This window comes from Pyrus communis, chromosome 17, assembly GCF_963583255.1.
Source record: "Pyrus communis chromosome 17, drPyrComm1.1, whole genome shotgun sequence".
Taxonomy (NCBI): domain Eukaryota; kingdom Viridiplantae; phylum Streptophyta; class Magnoliopsida; order Rosales; family Rosaceae; genus Pyrus; species Pyrus communis.
Window position 1 is genome coordinate 11,098,465 of NC_084819.1, and position 22,139 is coordinate 11,120,603.

The window sequence follows — 22,139 nt, forward strand, 5'->3', positions numbered from 1 at the left end:
TGATATATACGTCTAAGTGATTACTTAATCAATCAGGAATATAAATAAACTATGCCCTTCTGTGTTAAATAAAGAAATCAAATTCTAAATTGCTAGAGTTGCAGTTTATTTTAATGACATGAATCTCACTAAGACTCTAGAAGAGTTAGACTGCCTCGCACCTGAAGATGGAATTTGAGATGAAGGATCTTGAGAAAACTCGTTAATGCCTTAACATGAAGCTTGAGCATTGTTCAAACGATGTTTTAGTCCACCAGTATGATTATCCATACATCAAATGCAAATGAGACCTTGAAAAGGTTATGAAATCCGAAGTTTCGTATCTTAGTTCAATTTTGCGCTTTGTTGTACTTAGCTCATTGCATTTGACATGACATCTCCTTTGATGCTGATCTACTAGTAATGATGCAGCATTGCGCCTACCTGTAGCCATTGAATTGGCATTAAAGAAGTTTTTATGTTACCCTGAAAGGCCTACGCATCCAAGCAGATCCAAACCCCTTGATCCTCGGAATGATGCTTGCCTTGTTTTTGTGCTAACACTGGTTACTTAACAAACCTATACAAGGCTCAAATGGTTATGTGTTTACCGTTAAGGATATCACAATATCTTGGAGGTCCACAATATAAACCTTAGTTGTGAAATCTTCAAATCGTTCCAAGACTCACCATACTTCACTCGCTTCTCTTGGGATATTGCTCTTCAGATTGCCATTTACCTTATCAATCACATGCCATCTAGAGTACTGGATTTTCTTACACCTTTACAAGTGCTTGCTACATTCATGCCTTTACAGTCTGTTTTGGTGCTCCCACCGTGATTTTTTGGATGTGTTGCATTCGTTCATCTACATAAAAATCAACGGACAAAACTTGACCCATGTGCTCTCCATTGTATTTTTATAGGGTATGGATTACATTAGAAAGGGTACCATTGCTACCACCCTCATTTCCGTTAGATGTATACTACCATGGATGTTACGTTTTACGAGTCCGAGATGTATTACTATTCAGCTTCTTCCAACCTTACTCTTTAGGGGGGAGACACTGCATAACGAGCAAGATTGGACCATGGATGCTACCATTAATCTTCCGGTGCCACTACTAGCCGAGCTAGCAGTCGATCCTATAGTGGTTGCGTTGCCAGCCCAGCCAACAAAAGCAGCATCGTTGCCCACGGAACAGTGGCAAGCACGACAATGCCGTCCCTACCCACGACAATAATGCTGCCACTTGCCAATCTTAAGACTTTTACTGAGACTACTCCCCATTGTCTCCAAATATAGTACCACCAGATGACCATCTTCCTGAGAATATTCCTGAGGTAGCCTTTACTATGCCTATTGATGTATCTGATGTTCCGAATTATCAGTTACCTTTCAGGCATAACCAGGAAAAGCCACCCAATCGATATTCACCAGACATAACGAAAAACTCTAAATACCCCATTGCCAACTATGTGTCATCACATAAATTATCAGAACCCGACAAAGCTTTTGTACAACAAATATCCCAAGGAAAGAAATGGATGCACTTTAGAAATCGATGGACCAAGGCAATGGAGGAAGAAATGGACGCACTTCTGAAAAATCAAACATGATATTTAGTTCTGCTACCCCGAGGAAAGAAGAAAGTCGGATGTCGATGGGTGTATACCATAAAGTACAAAGCTAATGGGTCCATTGAATGATACAAAGCACGATTGGTGGCCAAGGGATACACTCAGATGCATGGTGTTGATTATACAGAAACATTTGCCCTGATAGCAAAGTTTAATATGGTAAGAATGTTACTTTCGTTGGTGGCTAACTTGGATTGGCCATTCTAGCAATTTGATGTGAAAAATTTTGTCTTACATGGTAGTCTTAAAGAAGAAGTGTATATGGATATTCCACCTGATTATGCATTGGTTTCACAACCTGGAGTGGTGTGCAAGTTGAATAAGAAGTTGTATTGTATGGATTGAAGCAATCACCTCGAGCATGGTTTGGTAGGTTCTGGACGACTATGAGGAAGTATGGGTTCAGGATGAGCAATTCCGATTATACACTTTTCTTGAAACATCGAATGGGTACATTGATGGCACTTATTATTTATGTGGATGATATAATTGTTACAGGTGATGATAAAAAGGAAATCTCAAGGCTGAAAGATTACCTAGCAACCGAGTTCGAGATGAACGATTTTGGTGGATTGAAATATTTCTTAGGGATAGAAGTAGCTTGATGTAAACAAGGTATATTTCTATCTCAAAGAAAATATTTTCTAGACTTGTTAGCCGAAACCAGAATGCTTGATTGTAAACCGGCTGACACCCTCATAGTCCAAAATCACCATTTTGCCGTGCACCCTGATCAAGTTCCCACTAACAAATATTGTTATCAAAGGTTAGTTTGGAGGTTAATTTATTTATCTCACACCAGGCCTGATATTGTGTATGCAGCAAGTGTTATTAGTCAGTTTATGCAGTCCCCGAATACTACACATATAGGTGCGGTTGAACACATCCTATGATACTTTAAGTCCTTCTTGGGTACAGGCATCATGTTTTCCAAGAATGATCATTGCTGGATAAAAGGTTATATCGATGCAGATTGGGCAGGGAACATTACTGATCGACATTTCACATCTGGATACTTTACATTCGTGGTAGGAAATTTAGTGACTTGGCATAGTATGAAACAGAAAGTGGTTGCTTTATCAAGTACAGAGGCGGAATACATGGGTATGGCAAAAGGAGTATGTGAACTATTATGGCTTCGGAGGTTACTCGCAGAGCTTGGGTGTCCTTCAAAATTGGCCTCCGATTTGTTTTGTGATAATAAAGCAACTATTGATATCTCACACAACCCAATCCATCATGATCACACGAAACAGTTGGAAGTTAACAAACACTTCATTAAGGAGAAGTTGGATGAGAATATTATTCAATTTCCATTCGTAAAGTAAGAGGATCAATTAATGGACATCTTAACTAAAGCTGTTGCAAGTTAAGCGTTTTATAACTTTCTCGTCAAGTTGGGCATGAATGACATTTATGTACCAACTTGAGGCGGGAATGTTGGAGAGTTGACCTTTGTAATTAGTTTAGTTGCTTGTTTGGGTCCTTGTAATCAGGATGTAATTAGGATAGATGTTATTTGATGTTTCTTTCCTTGTAAATCAATTTTGTACACTATATATATTTTCCTTCTTGGTAAGAAGAATAATATCACATAATTAAACCCCAATATAAGCCCTAGCAGACCTTAGGTTACATTTTGTTGGGAACATATCATTTCAATCATCATTATTATTTTCCAATAGATGTTTGTGTTGAATTTTTGGACAAGGAAGAGAAGAAAGAATGAAATTTTATACAAATTCTGATTCATGCAAGGGGCCTCTTGGCTTCTCTCTCACAACTTTTTGTATTTATATTTCAATATCGGAGAGACATATTATCTCCACCACTCACACATAAGAACTCAGAAGTTGGCTTCCTCTTGGGAAGATCCTAACTTGATTCTTTTAGATGATCTGTGTGGTACATAGACCTTTGTCACATCACATGAGAGAAAATTCTTGTTCTTCCTCTTTCATATGGTTGCTATGTACATAGCTAGGGTTCTACAAACTTTTACATTGCTCTCTCTACCTCTTTATATAGAGATTGTTTTGTTGTTCCCTTACTTGGTACTATTTTACACACAAGCACTTCACACTATATAAACAATGCATGTAAAGTAGGAAGATATTTCTTCCAATCCTAGTCATCATCATCCCACGCTTCTCTGGGCCTTTGTGTGTGGTGGAGAGTTTTTCTCTCTCACACACACTACGCTTCTTTTGACTATTGTGGCTTTCTAATAATTTTTTTTGCTAAATTAACTAGCAATAGTGTTGAAAAATTAGTTTAGTAAATCAATTTATCTTAACATCTCAAATAAAACTCTCTATTTTAACAAACCTTTGATATTTTGTTAGTTTGTCAAGAGAGAGCTTTAAGATGAGAGATTGAATAATTGGAGAGTTTTATTATTTCTTGAATAGTTGCCTAATGTCAAATTATCTATCCAAGTCTATAAGTTTATAGAGTGACTATTCATTATGTTAATTTAGGGAGTCATTTAAAGATTCTCATGGAGAAATATTTTGTTGGGTTTTTTGTTAAAATAGCTAACTACTTGTTTTAATTGAAAACTTGATATAGTTCAATTTTTTTGACCAAATATTAAGAATAGTTCAATTTATTAAAATAAGTCGAATCCCTTAAGTTTAGAATTATTTTATTATAAATAATTTTCTCTTTAATGATAAAATATATTGTAAAAATTAAGTTTCTTTCTAATTATCTCTTTAATTATTATGATTATTTTTTTTATTTTTTGTTCTTCTTCCTGCTATAAATGTAACATCCCACATCGCCCAGGAGAGTGGATCATGTAAGCCTTATATGTATATTCCCATCTCTATCTAGCACGAGGCTTTTTAGGAGCTCACTGGCTTCGGGTTCCATCGGAACTCTGAAGTTAAGCGAGATTGGGCTGGAGCAATCTTATGATGGGTGACCCACTGGGAAGTTTTTGTGTGAGTTCCCAGAAACAAAACCGTGAGGGTGTGGTCGGGGTCCAAAGCGGATAATATCGTGCTACGGTGAAGTTAAGCCCAGGATGTGACAATAAATCCTATTTATAGATTTTAGTTTAATTTTTTTTAAATCAACATTTATCACAGGTTAATTTTATTTATCTACCTATATGAAAAATTCTTTTTATAATCAACCTTTATCATAGATTAATGTGTCTAAATTGTATGTATATTACAAATTAATTTGACTTCTATCTAAATTATGTTTTTGTGCCTTTCAGTTAAGTTTCATATGTCATTTTAGGGTCGTATATTCTGCACATGGATTCCTAGAAGATTTAAATTTATCTCTAATATTTAAAAAAAAAAATGTAAAATGAGTGTCAAAAGAAATAAAAGTTGAGACAATATAATACTAGACTTAACCTAATAACCAAGTTGAATACCCCTTGTTTTAAAGGCCTAGGTTCGAGTTCCGTTACTGGCAATCTATCTTGGTAAGCAATATGTAAAAACCAAAAACATGGCTACGACCCCATAAGTCCTCAAAGAGGCTTTGTGGTATGCCCTGACCCTGGAATCGGGTAGCCTCTTGTCATGCCCCAGTCCCGACATACGTCCAGGATCGACACGTGAAATCATCAAGTATTCGTATATGCAACATACCCCCACCTCTGGGATATGTACAAAGCACACCTCAATATTCGAATTTCGTAGTAATTTTCGTATACTTTATGGCTGCATCTAACCTCCTCGTTAGACTGCCTACGTACCCTAACTAGGGATTAAGCCATTCGTAGTTCACTATTTGTTAAACTCTAAACTTTTTGTAAAATACTTCCAGCAGAAAACATAAAGTACCATACTACACATCAACCATAAGCTAAACAACAATTGTCATCATGCCATTCACACACACATAGACTTTCCAACATCATTCCACAATCACATCAATTAGTAACACCAACAATGCACTAACATGCAAGGCTATAATGACACAGTTCAGCCGAAGCCTACACCTTTGAAAAAAATGGGATTTTGGACCACTCAACGAAATCCAACAACATCGGGATCTGGACCACTCAACGGAACCAAAATACCAAATGGGATTTTGGACCACTAAACAGAACCAAAATACCAAACGAGATTCCAGACCACTTAACGAAATCCAAACCAGGATACGATTTCGAACCACTCAACGGAATCGCGGAGTAGAAGGGATTTCGGACCTCTCAACGGAATCTGAGTAGATACGATTTCGAACGACTCAACGGAATCGCAGACTACAATGGATATCGAACCACTCAACAGAATCGCGGAGTAGAAGGGATTTCGGACCTCTCAACGGAATCCGAGTGGATATGATTTCGAACGACTCAACGGAATCGCGGAGTACAGTGGATATCAAACCACTCAACGAAATCTAAAGTAGGATACGATTCCGGATCACTCAATGGAACCCCAGCGAAAACCCAGTTTTGGATCACTCAATGTAACCGAGCGGAAGGCCAAAGAACATATCAACGGCTCGAAGAAACAAAACATGAACCAAGTGCTCAATTTGCAAAGGCTCAACGAAATGAAACGAAGCACAAGTACTAAATTTAGAATGGGTCAACGGAGCGAGAAATGAAACAATGAAATAGGTTATAAAAAAAGCTTGAAACAACAAACCCTATGGCAATGGGTTAACGGTCCACTACTAGCCCTCACATTTCATCACATCATACCAATCATATAAATCAAATCACATTTCAAATATGCACGTCAAATCACATTTCATAAATATTTCCAATCCATAAATCGAATCACATTTCAAATAGAAATCACATTTATAAAATCAAGTGATATCCACAAAAAACATTAAATACGAAACCAGAATAATAACCATATCACATTTATTAATGTCACTCACTAACCATTGTAGGCCCACTAGTCTTCACTTAGTCTCTAGTAGTACCAATTGTAGTATTTTAAACAATTCGAGACATGTTGACCGAAAGTCAACTTTCAGTCAACAGTGGGGTTCATAACCCTATGTAATTCGATCCGAAAGATCCGCACATTGAATTTTGGATCCAAAAATTCCTATGGTCCTCATTATGCTCATAGAACAACATACTAAAATTTCATAATGATTTGACGGTCGGATATCCGCCAATCACTAAAATTAAGTAGCGGTCAATGTTTGGTTTTACAAACTTAGAATTTCAATTCATCAAGATCCATACGTCTAATTCCCAATCCATCAGATCTTAATGTCCTCAAATATTACGTGCTATATCGCATTAAAGTTTGGTGACGATCCAACTGTCGGATCGTCAATTCATATAATGACCCCATGACGGCCAACTAGGTGGTTAACTACGAAACTATATTAAAAACTTGGAATTTCACTAAACGGATGTCAAATATGGAATCGGGGTATCCAAATTAGCCTAGGATGGTCAGTGAGGTCTCAGCCCACGCGGCGGCCAGCCACCCCTACTCGTCGGGAAATTCAACTATTTCCAAAAATTACAAAATTTTACAGGCATGTAGATCTCAATGAGGAGAGTATTTTTGATACCTAGGCCCAAGTCCAATTTGGCCAGGCAAAACTTGAAATTGTCCTTGGACTGCCGGAAACCTTAGGAATTGGTGTGCTTCAATTTGACCTCCATATGTGCTCTGACGCCTCCACCACTACTTGGGCTTTGTTCCTAGGGTTTAGGGGAGTCTATTGGTGGTGGTGATCGATGATAGTCGTTGTCGTAATCATTGGAAAATGAGAAAACTCGCCAGAAACCCTCAGCACTTTGTGGCTTCAACTTGGAAAACTGAGTGAGAAAATGGAAAATCTAACAACACCAAGATGCTGGTCTTGTCATGAGATTTCCATGGACACCAAGATCACCCAAAATGGAAGTCGGATAAGGGAGATAAGGTCGTGCCAAAAATGGTGGTTTGTGAATCCCCCAACGGGTCAAAACGACCCAACTCGGTCTCTCCTTTCCCCTCCTTCCTCTCTTCTTTGATTGGTCTGTTTTTCTCTCTTTTCTCTCCTTTCCTTTCCATCATAGCCACACACGTGGCTTCACAAATTTTTGTTGAGCCTTCTAGATTTATGGTCAAATGACCATTTTGCCCTCAATTTTGTTCGTTTCTAACTCTTTCGTTATAACTCCAAATTACAATCCGCTTGCGCTCACATGTTCATATCGGCAAGTATTACCCAAATATGTAAAGATATTTGGAAAATCACAAAAGGATTAAATACTTCCACGAAGATACGTTGTATATATGAATACGTCAACAAATATGAATACAAAATACAAGATTCGAAATTTTAAATAGTGAAATCCGGGGACACCTCCTCTATCCTAAACTTTTTGTTACAAAAAAAAAAAAAAAAAAAAAAAAAAAAAAAACTCTTAAGCTTTATATCAATAAGTTTCAACAGTTTGCTATTTTTCCCTCTTATTATTGTTGAATTTACTCTACTACCATTTAATAGAGATTCAAAATCCTGTATCAATAGGTTTTGGGAAGTATGATGTATTCTAAAACTAGTGATGGATGGCGGTCAATTCAAGAAAGTCCAATTTGGGATTTACTAGAAGATGAAGAAAGAAACTTTTCGGTTTTGAAGTTGAGTTTTGATAAGTAGAGTTCACCATACTTGAAACAATGTTTTGCATATTGCTCAATGTCCAAGAAAGGTTTTGAAATTGAAAAGGATGACTTAATCGAACTTTGGATGGCTCAGAGATTGCTTCAACCTTCTCATTTTCTAGAGTTGGAATAGATTGGAGACACATATTTTGACACTCTATTGGAGAACTCTTTTTTTGAAGATGTTACAAGGGGCTATAATGGTGTTACCAAATTCAAGATGCACAATCTTATGCATGATCTTGCAAAGTATGTATTAAAATAAAAAAACAGAGACTCCAATGAGATTCGACATATGGCGCAAATTTCTACCTCAGCACAACAAAGCATTCCAAGACGAAGTATTCATAAACTGCGAACAGTGTTTTTGAATGGAGAAGTTGTTGGTAACATCTCATCATGCCTTGAAGGTCTGCGTGTCTTAAATTTATACGCAACTGATCTTGAGAAATTGCCGATTTCAATTGGAAAGCTGAAACACTTGAGGTATCTGAATGTTTCCTGAGGAAATTCAAAATCTGGTAAACTTGAGGCATTTTTATTTTGACCAGGATCGCATGAAATTTCCAGTTGGGATGGGGAGATTGGCTAATCTCCGATCATTATCTTTTTTCATTGTGGGTAAGGAGAGAGGTCGTGGAGTGGACGAGTTAGGTGGCTTAGAGAACTTGAAAGGCAAGCTATCGATTTATAATCTCGAGCTTGTGAGAGATTATGAAGAAGCAAAGAAAGCAAGATCAGCAGAGAAGACAAAGATTCAAAAGTTAAGGTTTGTATGGGAGGCAGACAAGTCAAGCACTAATAATGATGAGGATGTAATAGATGGCCTTCAACGACACAGTGACTTGGAATCTTCTGTGTGGTTGAAGGCCATCTATTCTTGGGTGACGAGAGGTCGCCTTCAGGAGCTGTTCTTGAGGAATTGCCAGCAGCTCACTTCCATGCCTCTGGATGCATTTGAGTGTTGCGCATCTCTTAAAACATTAAGCTTGTGGGGTTGGCCTAAGCTCAAGTCTCTGCCTGAAACAGTTCAACACCTCTCTTCCTTAACACATTTGGAAATACACTCCTTTGGCGAAATCTGATGTATCTACCATCAGTTGAAGCTATGTCATGTCTCACCAAATTGAAGAAGCTAGACATTTGGCATTGTCCCCTTCTAAGTGAGAGATGCAACAAGGAGAGCGGCTTAGAATGGCCCAAGATTTCTCTTATTCCAAACATCAACAGTAAGATTTTCATTCGTTCTTCTTCTTCTTCCCCTTCAAAACAATTTCTTGTCATGTATTCTTTTTTATTCGCACGCTTTTCACTTCAATTAATTGCTTGATATGCGCACGAGAGCTTCATTCCCCATAACCTAGTGATGTTTAATTAATGAAAATTCAAAGTTATTCTAACATATTTTTGTACTTCAAATCTGTAGTTAACGTTCGTGAATTAGTACAGCGACAAGATTTTTCAACCTGGGTGGAACCAAATTCAGTAATCTTACATTTTGCGGTAATGTTGTGAAGATTATTCAACTCAAGTCAGTCGCTCTTCTAATCAAGGTACTATTAAGCGTTTTCGAATATGGTTGGGTTAATTAATTTTTCAAGTTAGATCTTCAGTCATATGAGAAGTACTAACTGAGGCATCTTTTTAATTTGAAGTGCATCAGCATCAGCATCAGCTTGGGCTTCAAATATCATTGCTAGCTTGGAAGGTGTTGCTTGGAAAACCTTTTAACAGCTTGCAGCTTAGCGGATGTGCCGTCAAGCAAGAGAAGGGGAGTTGCTGCGCACTTGCAAAAGAAAAGAAAGAAATGATGGCAAAGCCAAGATTTTCAAATAATGGGAATATCAACCAAAAAGCTTCATTGGGCCGTTCCGTCAAGCACTTAGTAGATACCTACCAATTCTTGTCAAAATATGTCGAAAGTTTATGCCAACATACAACAGCTACAATTACTTGTAGAAACTTGTTGAGGGTGAATGCATGATACTATAAAGTAATGTTGAAGACTACCAAAGTTTTTCAACTAAAGTATTTCATATAAGAAGAGAGAAATGAAGACAAATATGATAGGAGAAAATAGAAGAAGTAGGAAGAAGAGATTTTAATTTAGTTTGCCTTAGCAGTTTATAGAGGTCAAATACAATATAAAACCAAATATATATGGAGTTTTTGAAGTTATTGGGGTCAAAGAGAACCAATGACCCCATGATGGCTCCACCACTGTCTCCTATGTTGTTTTCTTAATGTCTACGATGAAATTTGTTTCCTCGTTTGCTCCATCGTCTCCAAACTGGATGCTGGCCACAATGCCAATTGCCAAACCAGTATAAATTCATGTGTTCTTGTTGGTGTTTTTTTTTTTTTTTTTTTTTTTTGGGTAAAGGTGTTCTTGTTGGTTGTTTGGTTTGTTGTTTTTCCATCATGTTGCTCTGAGAGAGAGAGAGAGAGAGAGATTACATGTTTTATCTTGTTTAATAACTTAAAAATGAAATTATTCCAATGTTTGATGGTACCGAATGGTATGCAAGTTTCTAATATATATATATGTGTGTGTGTGTGTGTGTGTGTGTGTTTGATTCTGCTGTGAGAATCATATTTCAACATCGCTTCGTTTCATATTGTTGTCACATTCTGCGCAGGTTGTATAGAAAAGCAAAAATCTTGGATTTTTGTTTGCAAGACATTCAATTCTGGCGGTGTAAGGGACTCCGATTGTTCGAGGTAAACCATGCCGCCCTCTTATATCAACTCTATTAGCAGATAAAATTATGATGAAGCTACCAATCTGATGCTCTTTCCTATGTCTTGCTGGAAAACTCTCAACTGATTCACTGATTCAGTTTGTTGTAACCGTTCACCGGTACGTCGGTTTACGACTTCCGGATTTGTGAATGTCCATCAACCGTCTGTTCCGTGTTGCTCTCTTTGTTGGGATGGCACTGAATATATTGAGCTACACGATGGGACAAGACTTTCCGCATTTTGGTACCAGCAACAGGTAGCACAGTGGAAGAAGTGTGTCCTGCGATTTCCGTTCAAGGTGGTCTGTTGGACGCTAGGAGTTCCGGGAATTCCCGCTCAAGATAACTTCAATGAGGCAGGATTATGAAGTTGAACGTGTTGCTCGAGCACATGAGTTGCAACTGCACAGCTCTTTGTATTTGTTACCTCTAATCTCTATGATGAATAATCTAATAAGCCACAGCCCTAGCGGTGTAAAGAAATGGGTTCGGCTCTAGCAGATCAAAGAAAATTTATAAATTTGTGGGATGTATATAGATCCTGAGTACCAATATTTTGATGAGATAACGTATTACATGTACACAAAAGGTGGATATAAACAAAATAGCCTCCTTTAGAAACCAAACAGTAAAAAGAAGTTTCAATCATAGTCTGAATCCACCGAACAAGCACGACCACAGATTTTACGTATTACATATACACAAAAGTTTATAACTTTCATCTTTATCTTATTTAAACTTGATTACGAAAACCAAGTAAAAGATGTGGTTCAGCGATAAGTTAATGCACTTTAACAACAGTTCCAGATATCAAAACACACTTACGTATAAACAGAGTACGAGCATCCAATGGCCAGGATGGACACGCTCTCAATTCTCAAGCTCCACGGCCCATGGCCTGCTCCCCAGGAGGAATCATAACCAGAACTGGCTGAGCATTGAAACCAGGATGTGGCAGCCTGCGACGGATCTCACGACCTTCCTGGCATAGAGCACATGGATGACAGAACACGTGTGTTGCAAAATCACAGGCAGTCTCACATTGTTCCTGTTGTTGCTCATCATCCATAAAGCTACCACAGCACCCACAAGACCTATTAAGTGCCTCACAACTGCCCTGCTCATCACCACAAATCATAAAAAAACACACATTTAATATCTCTCCTGAAATCTCTGGTAAAAATATATAGAATGATACACATGCTCACTATGTAACGCTTTGAGTCGGACAATTAAAGTACTTTCTGTTATGATTATTAGACTCATTGTAAAGCCACGAACAAAAGAAGGGTAACTAAGAGAGTCCAACGATCAAAAACACCACATGCATTCCAAAAGTTATATACATATTATAAGCAAAATTTAAACTACAATAATGTATGCATTTTGAGGGGGGAAATATAAAACTTGCCTCTAGGTTGAATTTGCGGCGGATGGCAGTACGCCTAGGATATGAAAACCACGGTGCAAGGCAGTTCCAACCAAAAAAGGTGTTCCCAATCAGATAAAGAGCAGAGTATGGCAAACAGTGATTTGCAAACGTCCCAGGAGCAGATCCAAGTCTCTCAGCATTGCTTCCATACAACACACAAGGAGCCACACTTCCAAGAAGACCTACCCAAATGACATCAATGTTAGCATGCAAATTGACAATAGCATGTGGGAGAAGAACACTGGGAAAGTTTATTTATGAAAACTATGAACTTATAGTCCCAAAGCCCCTATTATCAATATTACCAAAACTTTATCGAACTGTTTCGTGCGGGCACACAATTTTCATATCCAGTGGGAAAATAAGTTGAAAATTTCTGAACTAAAAGGTTTCTTCACAGTACCTCGGCCCATACAAAAGCGGAATGAACAAACAATTTATTTTATTAACCACTCATGTTCACTCAAACTTAGGGACTAGATGAATTTGAGTGTTGATATAATGCTAAGCAACAAAACCCTTGTTTGTATAAGAAGGTAAGAGTATCCATTACAGAAAATCAAAGGAAAAATGAGGTAAAAGACATAAGATCAATGAAAAATTATCCAAGACCTCAACTTGGGTAAGGCAGTAAACTCAAAAAGCTATTTCCAAGTGTGATCCAATCAAGAACGAATACCAAATTGCAGAATGGTACATCCAAGAACACATTTTGGCCATTCACGTTCACGCTACCCCTTGGGTCAGCAGTAATCAACAAGATGCATAGCTATTCCAGAAAGTTCACAAAATCCCCTCTTCTTATTAAGCAACAAAGAACATATCCTTGAATTCTACAATTATCATATAATCATAGAATGCATCCAATCCGGCAAATATAGCAAATACATAGTCTACTCAGGATTAATCGAACAGCTGTCACAAAGAGATTTAAATTTAGGGGGTGTATTCAATTGGGATTTTGAGGGATTTTAATTCTTTTAATGAATCTAAGGTATTCAATCAGGATTTTAAGTGATTCATTGAAATTCAAGGTGTATTCAATTAGAATTTTAAGATGGTTTATTAAAATCCTTAGAAATCCAAGTGCATTCAATTAGGATTTTAAAGAGGTTTATAACATTCCAGATGTATTCAATTAGAAATTGATTTTAAAGAATTTGAGAAAATTGAGGAATTAGAGGGAAGTGGGGAGATTTCATAGTGTATTTTAAGCATCCACAAATCTCACCTCTCCCCACACGAGATTTCAAGGGAATTGAATCAAAATTTTATATAGAATCTCTACAATTCAATTAAACTCCATAAAAATCCATAGATTTATAAATCTATTAAAGTCTCTCAAATTCTCAATTGAATACAACCCCCTTAGCTAATTCAACGTAATTTCAAAAAAAGAAAAAAAAAGAAAAAAAAAAGGCAATTGAATCAATCTGTTATCGAAAATCGAAGAAATCCAAGCTACTGGGGGCACAATAAAACAGACATCCAAACACCACACAATCCCAAGCTGTTAATTCAATAAAATCAACAATAAAAAAACGAAAAAAACTTACAAACTTCAAGATCGCTGCTACAGAACTCATCATTACGGCCAAGACAAGCAAGGATGCTGGAGTCCCACTGAGCCCGACCCATAGGCTCACCCATCACGCTCCCGTGCCCCAACGGCAGCCCATCGGCGGTCCACACGCACCCATTACCACCTCCATTCACATTCCCCACATCCGTCGGCGATTTCTCCGGCGAGGCCTTGGCGGGCTTCTCAGCATCCTTCTGGTTCTCCTCGAATTGCTTGCTCAGGAGAGGGCTCGATTCCTCCTGGACATTGCTCTCCCTGTTGTTGGTCGCCATGATTGATCACAGAGAGAAATCAGAAACCCCAGAAATCGAATCGCAGAGAGAGAATGAATTTTGAAACCCTAAAATTGGATCGACGGAATGAAAATGGACAAAACCAGCTGTCTCGAAGTCGATGGTATCTATACAACAAACCGCGTTAACCGCATTATTGGTAACAACGTTCGTCCACGTCACACCACCAGTCAACGTTGTTTGGTGGTTTTCATCTGCTGTGGCAGCTACTGGGGTCATAAACTTTGTGCCGGTTTAAGTCTCTTGCCACGTACACCATCTCCAACTGCCGTGTTGTCGACTTTCTTGCGTGGCAAAGCACTATTGGCTGGCGGATGTAACCATGCTTTTTTGGTTTTTTTTTTTTTTGTCGAAATGTAACCATGCTATTGAGAATGTTCTTACTGTCAGTTTGGTTAAGTTGTAACGAATAAATGAAGAATTTGGGTATCTTCAAGGAAGAAGAAATCACCCAAATTGAGGTTTTGATTTAGGAAAATCCAAACTAAAGAATCATTTTGACATTTTTATTTATTTATTTAAGAAAGCATTTTCTACATCGAAACACCGATATGTGTATATTTAGAGGTTTGATGGGGTGGACTACGTCAAATACAATAGAATGACAATAATAATTTTGTATCGAACTCGTTATCTACGCGAATTAAATCTATTACCCACTTACAAGTGAAATATAATAGCATTAGATGGTAATAATAAGTGGTAATTATTTAATCTAAGATTTTTTTTTTTTTAGATAATCCAAAATATGCAAAGTTAAAGTTTAACAAGAGGTGGGCTTCATATGTATTCCAAATCTCATGTTTTTTTATTTTAGGATTAGTCCAATCCCACATTTTACCAATTAAAATTATAGTTAAGATAAAGATGGAAAATAATAAATTGTATCAAAAATAGAAAGTTACAAACATTCAATAACTAATCTTTAGTCAAATTGAGAAATATGTACATCGTCGGGGTTGAGCCTATGCTCATATTGGGCATATTTGCACAATTTGATGCATTACCCTTCATTTGTTGATAAAAAAAAAAATTCTTTTTGAAAAAGATACGATAGTAGATTTCATTTCATTAAAAGGTGTAAAACATTCATTTTGCACAACTTGACTCAATGCCTTGCACATTCCTCTATGGATTTGGATCATCTCCTGAGCTAATGGAGAGGATCCTCTTGACCAATCATTGTGGGTCATTGAATTTTTATCCAATGGCTACAATCATTATAACTTTAAAGGAACTCCATGTTTGTAGCCGTTGGATAAAAATCCAACGGTCCACAATGATTGGTCAGAAGGATCCTCTCCATTAGCTCAAGAGAGGATGCAAATCCTTCCTCTACAAGTAAGTCAATTATAACACTTGGAGGAGAAACTTTCCATTCACAGCTTTGACAGAGAAAACGTAATAGAATTGCTCTAAAATGCCGCCTCCTATTGGGTCTGTGGTCCGTGACAGCCCATGCCATTTCCTTCTCTACCTCTGTCCCCATCTTTCTTTTCCCTTAAGCGTTGTTTTGCCCATCTCTCTAAAGATGGTGGTTTGTCCCAATTACCATTCGACGGTTTGGTGATTACGGGTCTGAGATTTGTCTCAATTTGGGAACCGGCTTCCCCTGTTTTGGTTTTCCTCCAATTGTTCACTTTTCTTGCAATGTGCACTGAATTTTTCGTCATCCTTGGTCGCTTCCTTTTCCGCTCCACCCTCGCCTTATTGACTCTCATTTGCTGTAAAAAGTCATGCTTTCAATTGAGTACGACAACCGAGCTCTTGTGTCTGCTACCCACCCTAAGAGCGAATCGTCGCTCATTCAGTTATTAAAGGTGTGTGAAATCAAGACTTGGTTTCGGCACGGAGCTCTACCTTGCCTTCTTCTTTGGTTCTGGATTCATGTCTTGATTTGCTGGTGTTGGAACTATGTTCTTGCAGGTCCCCGGGTAGTGGATATAGTTGTGAAGTTTTGATGCGCCAATCAGTTTGTAGGTTGATTGGTGTTAATTTTAAGCTTTGGTGTTGATATAATGTTATATGTTTGTGGTATATGCATATTAGTTAGGGTTTGTTTTGTCAACTGACCATCTTGAATCTTGATGCATATTAAGAGTCTTGTACGTATTTAGTAGAGGGTAACGTTATTGACGAGTCTCCATTGTCGAAGCTTACAAACTCATAGCTCTTGTTAATGACAATGGTAAAACTTAACGAAATCGAAGCCACCCAAAAAATAAAAAAAAATTTACACATAAAAATTATTAAATCAGAATGCCATATAATGATATACTCGTTTTATTTAAGTCGTTCTCCATAAAAATCATAAAAAAAGAAAAGACATCTCTTTAGCTGTTAGCCCTCTTTCTTTCTCAACTTCCATGAAATGCTTGCTGACTAAAATGATGGATCAAAAGGTGGTGAAGGGCCCAATGGATTCCCCATTTTTATTTTTGAATGTTTAAACATATTTTTCTGCAAAAATATAATTAAATTATCTAATAGAATGTGGACCACTTTTATAAGTAGAAGAAATTTTTAGTGTGACCGAAGTATAAGTTGGTACGTCACATTTTATTATACAATTGGAGGGACATCTAAAAAAAAAAACTTCCCTTCAATTGTATAATGGCATGTGACATACGGCCCCGTATTCCGGTCACACTAAAAAAATATCTTCATAAGTAGATAGTTTAAGGAAAGAGTAATGCTAGTAGACTAACTTTTTAAACTAAATTTACAAATCATGTGATATGTCACCAATTAAAAATAAGCACGTTAATTAAAACTTAAATAATAATCCAATTATCAACAACCACATCATATGATTTAAATAAAGGATAATGCTAGAGAAACCAATTATTTAGACCAATTTTGTAAACCATATGATGTGGTTGTTGACGATTGAATTTTACTTAAGTGTTGTTTAACATGCTTATTTCTTATTGACAACAAATCACCTAACTTACAAATTTGATCTAAAAATTTAATCTACTAGCATTATCCTGGACATTGAGAAGCATTAAATTTAGAGGAAGTACCTGTAAGTGTGTGGTTCCCCAAGTGGCATCCAACTCGTCCATCATAGTTATTATGCGTTACTATCATGCAGAAACAATGCCAAGTCACTCTGCCACATTACATGTGTCTCACCACATGCATGATGCATCTATTGCACTAGCTACTACAATACGCACCAAACCATTACGCAAATTAATGTTCATCCAGCGCTGGAAACGATAGGAAAATCTGATATATCCATCCCACTTGCGTTCTCAAACCATAACCCTAAACTCTCGTACCGTCACGTAATGTTAGCAAGGTTAACGAAATATAAACTAAATCACACTAGCCCCAAGATCGTGTTATGCCTTCTTAAATTCATGATCTCCAATGAGATGTGTTGCCTAATTCAACTATCGTAAGATTGTGATATTCAGCAGCGGAGATTGCTTCAGAAATTAGTAATATCCCATCAATTTCATCTTTAAACTATAGGTGGCGGTGTAGCGGTCTCAATGAAAAGTTCATCGGAACCATCTGCTAAATTTGTGAAGTAATTCTATTCCATTGCATGTTACTGATAAACTACGTAGGTTGAATTGTTTATTTCTTAGGCCTAGTAAATATAAAATTAATGATAGTTACAACGATAATTATATTCATTGTTCCGGGCATATATAAGATCTTGGAGTCCTTCATTTACACAAAGGCGATAAATTAAAATTTGTAACGAATTAAAGATTGCTATATATTCATCGCCTATATTAATACATGTTCAGATTGAAATCTAAAATACTAAAAGGGACTAATTTGCGAACACTCCCACTGTCCAGATGACTTTCTTCATTCATGCACTTTCTTCACCTGCAAAGCAAATTACAACATAAGAGTACAGAACAAATATATATACATATATACATATATATATATATAATACATATAATTAGAAACATAAAATACCATGCGAATTAAGTTTACAAAAGCTTCTAAAGAGCTTGTGAAATCAGAGTGACCACATATTAATGTTGTCACACAAGCCTAAATCCAAATTAAAAAGAGTTGCAAAATTGAGTTTAGTCGCTAGAACAAAGTGCTATCTATGTACTCAAATTCGAATTCACTCTCTTCATAATTTAAATTAAATAAAATATCGCTCGAATAATTAAAAAAAAAAAAAAAAAAAAAGCTGAACCCCAATAAGAACTTAAAATAAATTAATTAAAAAAAGAGCTAATCCATGTAAGTGCATGAGCTCTTACCTTTCTTCCCATCTTTGCACCTTTAATGCTCTCAGGTTTTGGGGTTGCCATGGCGTTTTCTTTGTGAATCAAAAGCTTAGGCTTCTTCCCATGATAATGATGAGGCGGTGGAACTGATGAGTGTGTTTCCGGACCTCTATAATCAATCTCATAAACCTCAGCATCCATCAAATCCGATCCACCTACTAAAACACACCACCAAAAAAATTAGCAAACTAATAAACTTAATTTATATGAGCATACCACATAATTCAAATTATTTCAGGAGAGTGATTCCCAATACAATTTTCTCCATTAAAACTGATAGATTTCTGGTAGATTGAACAAATCAAACGAAAGAAACAAACAGGAATGCACGGAGAGAAAAGGCGTGCGGAAACCATTTTGTTTGATTCAAACCTTTAGAAAAGCAAGGTTTGGCAAGGAGGAAGAGAAAAAGGCAGGTGGTGAAGATTGTAGAGTTCTTGAGCTTCTCCATTTTTCATGCCAATGACTGTCATTCAGAACATAAAATGAGCAGTACTTATATAAAGGGAAGAATCAGCTCACGAAAGAAGCAAGGCATGGGAGATGATTTAGGTTTTTTATATTATTTATTTTTAATTTATTTATGAGCATTTCACAATCGAAACCGTCACCATCCCATACAGCAATAAGTTGCGACGTACCGATATTGATCTGTTGGGTTGGAACATTAATGTTAGTGTGAGTCCAGTACTACCACATAGGCTTTACTTTTTCTAAAATAAAACGGTAGCGGTTTTATTAGAACGTTAGAAAAAAATACAAATTTTTTTAAAAAAAGGTAACCTGAACTGAATTGGAAGGGTCATCAGAATAATTTTTTTTTTTTTTATTTTAACAAAAGGATAGATTGATGTTTTTTGGATCATTCAAAAAAAAAAAACAAAGATGTCAATTGGGTACATTGCTCTAGTGACCAAGAAAATGATTTGAAATGAATTTGCTCAAATAGACAACCATTGTAAACCTCCAATACCACATGTACAAAAACTACAAACGTCGCCCATACTAATATGTTACAAAATGATAGACGCAAGAAATGTGTATCGACAACTACGACATGTCATCACCGAAAGTCGAGGACATAACATTATCGAGGAGGAGTGAAGCAAGACCACATAAATCCTCATTAGTAGAGGAAACCAAATAACTCATTGCTCAAGGCGAAAGTCATACCAGTCATGGTTGTAGCGTGACCACAAGACAATGAAATTAGGGACCCACCAATCAGTACATCAAGCCACAACTACATGCAACCTCATTGCCCAACCAAATCTAAAGCTCAACACGGCGAAAATGCCTTATCAAGTTAGAGCGGTTGCATAAAAGAGAATGTCATTCCGTCATGATCGGAGTGCAGTGATTCCTCTTTTATGCCTCCAGACTCAAACTTTCCTTTTCCTTTAGTACAATGCCAAAATAACAATAATAATAATAATAATAATAATAATAATAATAATAATAATAATAATACTTTTATTAAAACATAGGGTCAAAAATAGACGTATAAAAACATAACGTCAAAATACGTATATAGTGAAGTAAAGTTAGAATAGTTGTACAAAAACCAAAACTGAACATAAAAAGATTTCTCCTACGCTCTCGCATCGTAACGTACTCCGAAAATAAGCATGTATTATCTTTGGATTGAACCCAAACAATAAATAACTAATTAAATAAGTAAATACAAATGCTAGCGTAGAATGACCTACTTGTTTACTTGTTTAACGAACCAAACAAATAAGTTATGGATATTATGATCTACAACCCGCAATACCGACAACTCACTGTTGTCTCAAAAAGCAAGTAAAATTCCCGAGGATGCATTATTACCATCATGCCCCCCATTGGGAAATACACACACATTGTCTGAACAAAGCCTCAATCGTGCTCACGCACTACCTCCTCAAGCAACATCGTCAATATCATAAAATTTTCTATATCATTATCTTGATCATTCAAATACCTATTCGCAATACTCTTCAGTAAATCATATACCGTGCATAAAATATTTATACCATACCTCAAATGATGCCATGCTCATAACTAGGAATGTAACCGCAGTTACATATAACTCCAACAAAGGTAAGTGTCTATCAATCATGTATTGTGCATAAATCTCTATACGTCTACTCCAATGGTACCATAGCTAAACCAAAATTGTAAACATAGTTACAAGAAACTAAAATAAAGATAATGGTATGTTGCAACCATACTACTTGTGGAATGAACAAAATGCAATACATCCACTAAGATTTGAGTAGCTCGTTCTGACTAATCGTTAATCTAAGGGTGGAAATGTAATACTGAACAAAATCTAGTACTCATAACCTCCAAAAGGACTTCCAAAGGTTTGGAAGTGAAACGCGTAGCACGGTGAAATATAAATACGTCAAGATCATAATTTGGTCGGGTTTCTGTTTGCCTGAACTTGTATAGAAGTCTAGAAGCAGCTCTCTCGTAATGCCAACATCCTCCAAAAGCAAACAGAGAAGAAAATGTGGCTGTCCAGAAAATTAAGACTGTATATCCTCAAATATCCTCTCAACTCTAACCAAAGGCAGGGCGTGCCTAGAATGAAGATTTTCTTCAAACACATCAAATGGAGCCTCGGTTTTAATTCCTTTCATATCTCCACATTTAATCAGATATCAGATGAAGGCTTTTAGATCACGGCGTACGGAGAAGTTAACAATAGCCCAGTTTTCTATCTTAGTTGACTTCACAAGTGTCTTGTTGTTGAAATTCTAACGCCCATTTCGAGGAAGAAGGGCATCGCCATTACCGACTTTAAACCTTGGGGCTGGAAGAACACAACCTTCTTTTTGAATAAAGCTACCACCAATTGAAACACCACATGAGCGTAGCATTGGTTCGGCATCATAATTATGAATTTTCATATTCTCTACATGTACAAAAATAGCTCGTACAAAACTTATAGCAATATTTCCCCATCTCTATTGGATACAAGAAGCAATTATAATCACTCGAACAATTCCCTGATGATTCAAAAATAACATCAAATCGATCCTCGTGATCTCCAACTGAAATAGGATAGGACAAGCTGAAGATATTCAAGGGTAGATATGTCTTTTGTTGCGTTAAACAATAACTATGTTTGTACAACCCAGATGATCCTCGATGGTGCACCCATAAATGTTGATTTAGTATCTTCATTGTCGCTGTAAAAAATTTAGCTCTTTTCAAGAGAAAATGTATTTGAGATGTTCTAAGGTTGATAAAGATTTCAGACACATCTCTCCATAAAGAAGTGTCATATGATTTTCGAATGAGGAGATTAACTGTTAACTTCAGATCATGTATATGATGGTTAATTTCAAATGGTTCTAACCATTAAAGTATATAAACGATACTCCGTCATGCTGCCTCTGCACAGTTTAAATATCCAAAGAACACGTCATCATGAATTTCCAAATGATCAATGTTATTGAAGGGTGTAAAGCAAAGGTAAGGTGAGACAACACTTCTGTTGTCAGAAACTTTATTCATAATCAACATCCCAAACCAAACTAATTTTCCTCAGTCGACAAGTGAGGAAAAACACTATAGCCGAAAAATTGATAACAATTGGTCAAT

General features: G+C 36.7%; 2 protein-coding genes across 3 annotated transcripts; both read right to left on the reverse strand.

The window, feature by feature from the left end:
- Positions 1-11,593: 11,593 nt before the first annotated feature.
- Positions 11,594-14,370, reverse strand: LOC137722552 (cell number regulator 8-like). Its single transcript, XM_068461582.1, has 3 exons — positions 13,953-14,370; positions 12,376-12,578; positions 11,594-12,081 (listed from the first exon to the last, which is right to left on the reverse strand). Exons 1-3 carry the CDS (start codon positions 14,248-14,250, stop codon positions 11,842-11,844), a joined length of 741 nt encoding a protein of 246 aa, XP_068317683.1. The 5' UTR covers positions 14,251-14,370; the 3' UTR covers positions 11,594-11,841.
- A 3,704-nt stretch (positions 14,371-18,074) lies between these two features.
- On the reverse strand, positions 18,075-19,070 carry LOC137721691 (uncharacterized). 2 transcript variants are annotated; one of them, XM_068460715.1, is made up of 3 exons: positions 18,918-19,070; positions 18,519-18,703; positions 18,075-18,123 (listed from the first exon to the last, which is right to left on the reverse strand). In XM_068460715.1, the coding sequence occupies exons 1-3, from the start codon at positions 18,994-18,996 to the stop codon at positions 18,103-18,105; spliced, it is 285 nt and encodes a 94-aa protein (XP_068316816.1). In that variant the 5' UTR covers positions 18,997-19,070; the 3' UTR covers positions 18,075-18,102. The 2 variants fall into 2 exon arrangements, with proteins under 2 accessions (XP_068316816.1, XP_068316817.1); XM_068460716.1 differs by having other exon boundaries at positions 18,519-18,700; positions 18,918-19,057.
- Positions 19,071-22,139: the final 3,069 nt, after the last annotated feature.

Excerpts from the sequence above, each read along its gene's own strand:
- LOC137721691 (XM_068460715.1), bottom strand. The coding sequence starts at position 18,996 with ATGGAGAAGCTCAAGAACTCTACAATCTTCACCACCTGCCTTTTTCTC. Across the intron at positions 18,704-18,917 it reads CAAACCTTGCTTTTCTAAAG|TAGGTGGATCGGATTTGATG; the intron begins GTTTGAATCAAA and ends GGTGTGTTTTAG. Across the intron at positions 18,124-18,518 it reads GTGCAAAGATGGGAAGAAAG|GTGAAGAAAGTGCATGAATG; the intron begins GTAAGAGCTCAT and ends TTTGCTTTGCAG.
- LOC137722552 (XM_068461582.1), bottom strand. The coding sequence starts at position 14,250 with ATGGCGACCAACAACAGGGAGAGCAATGTCCAGGAGGAATCGAGCCCT. Across the intron at positions 12,579-13,952 it reads TAGCAGCGATCTTGAAGTTT|GTCTTCTTGGAAGTGTGGCT; the intron begins GTAAGTTTTTTT and ends TCATTTGGGTAG. Across the intron at positions 12,082-12,375 it reads GCCGCAAATTCAACCTAGAG|GGCAGTTGTGAGGCACTTAA; the intron begins GCAAGTTTTATA and ends GGTGATGAGCAG.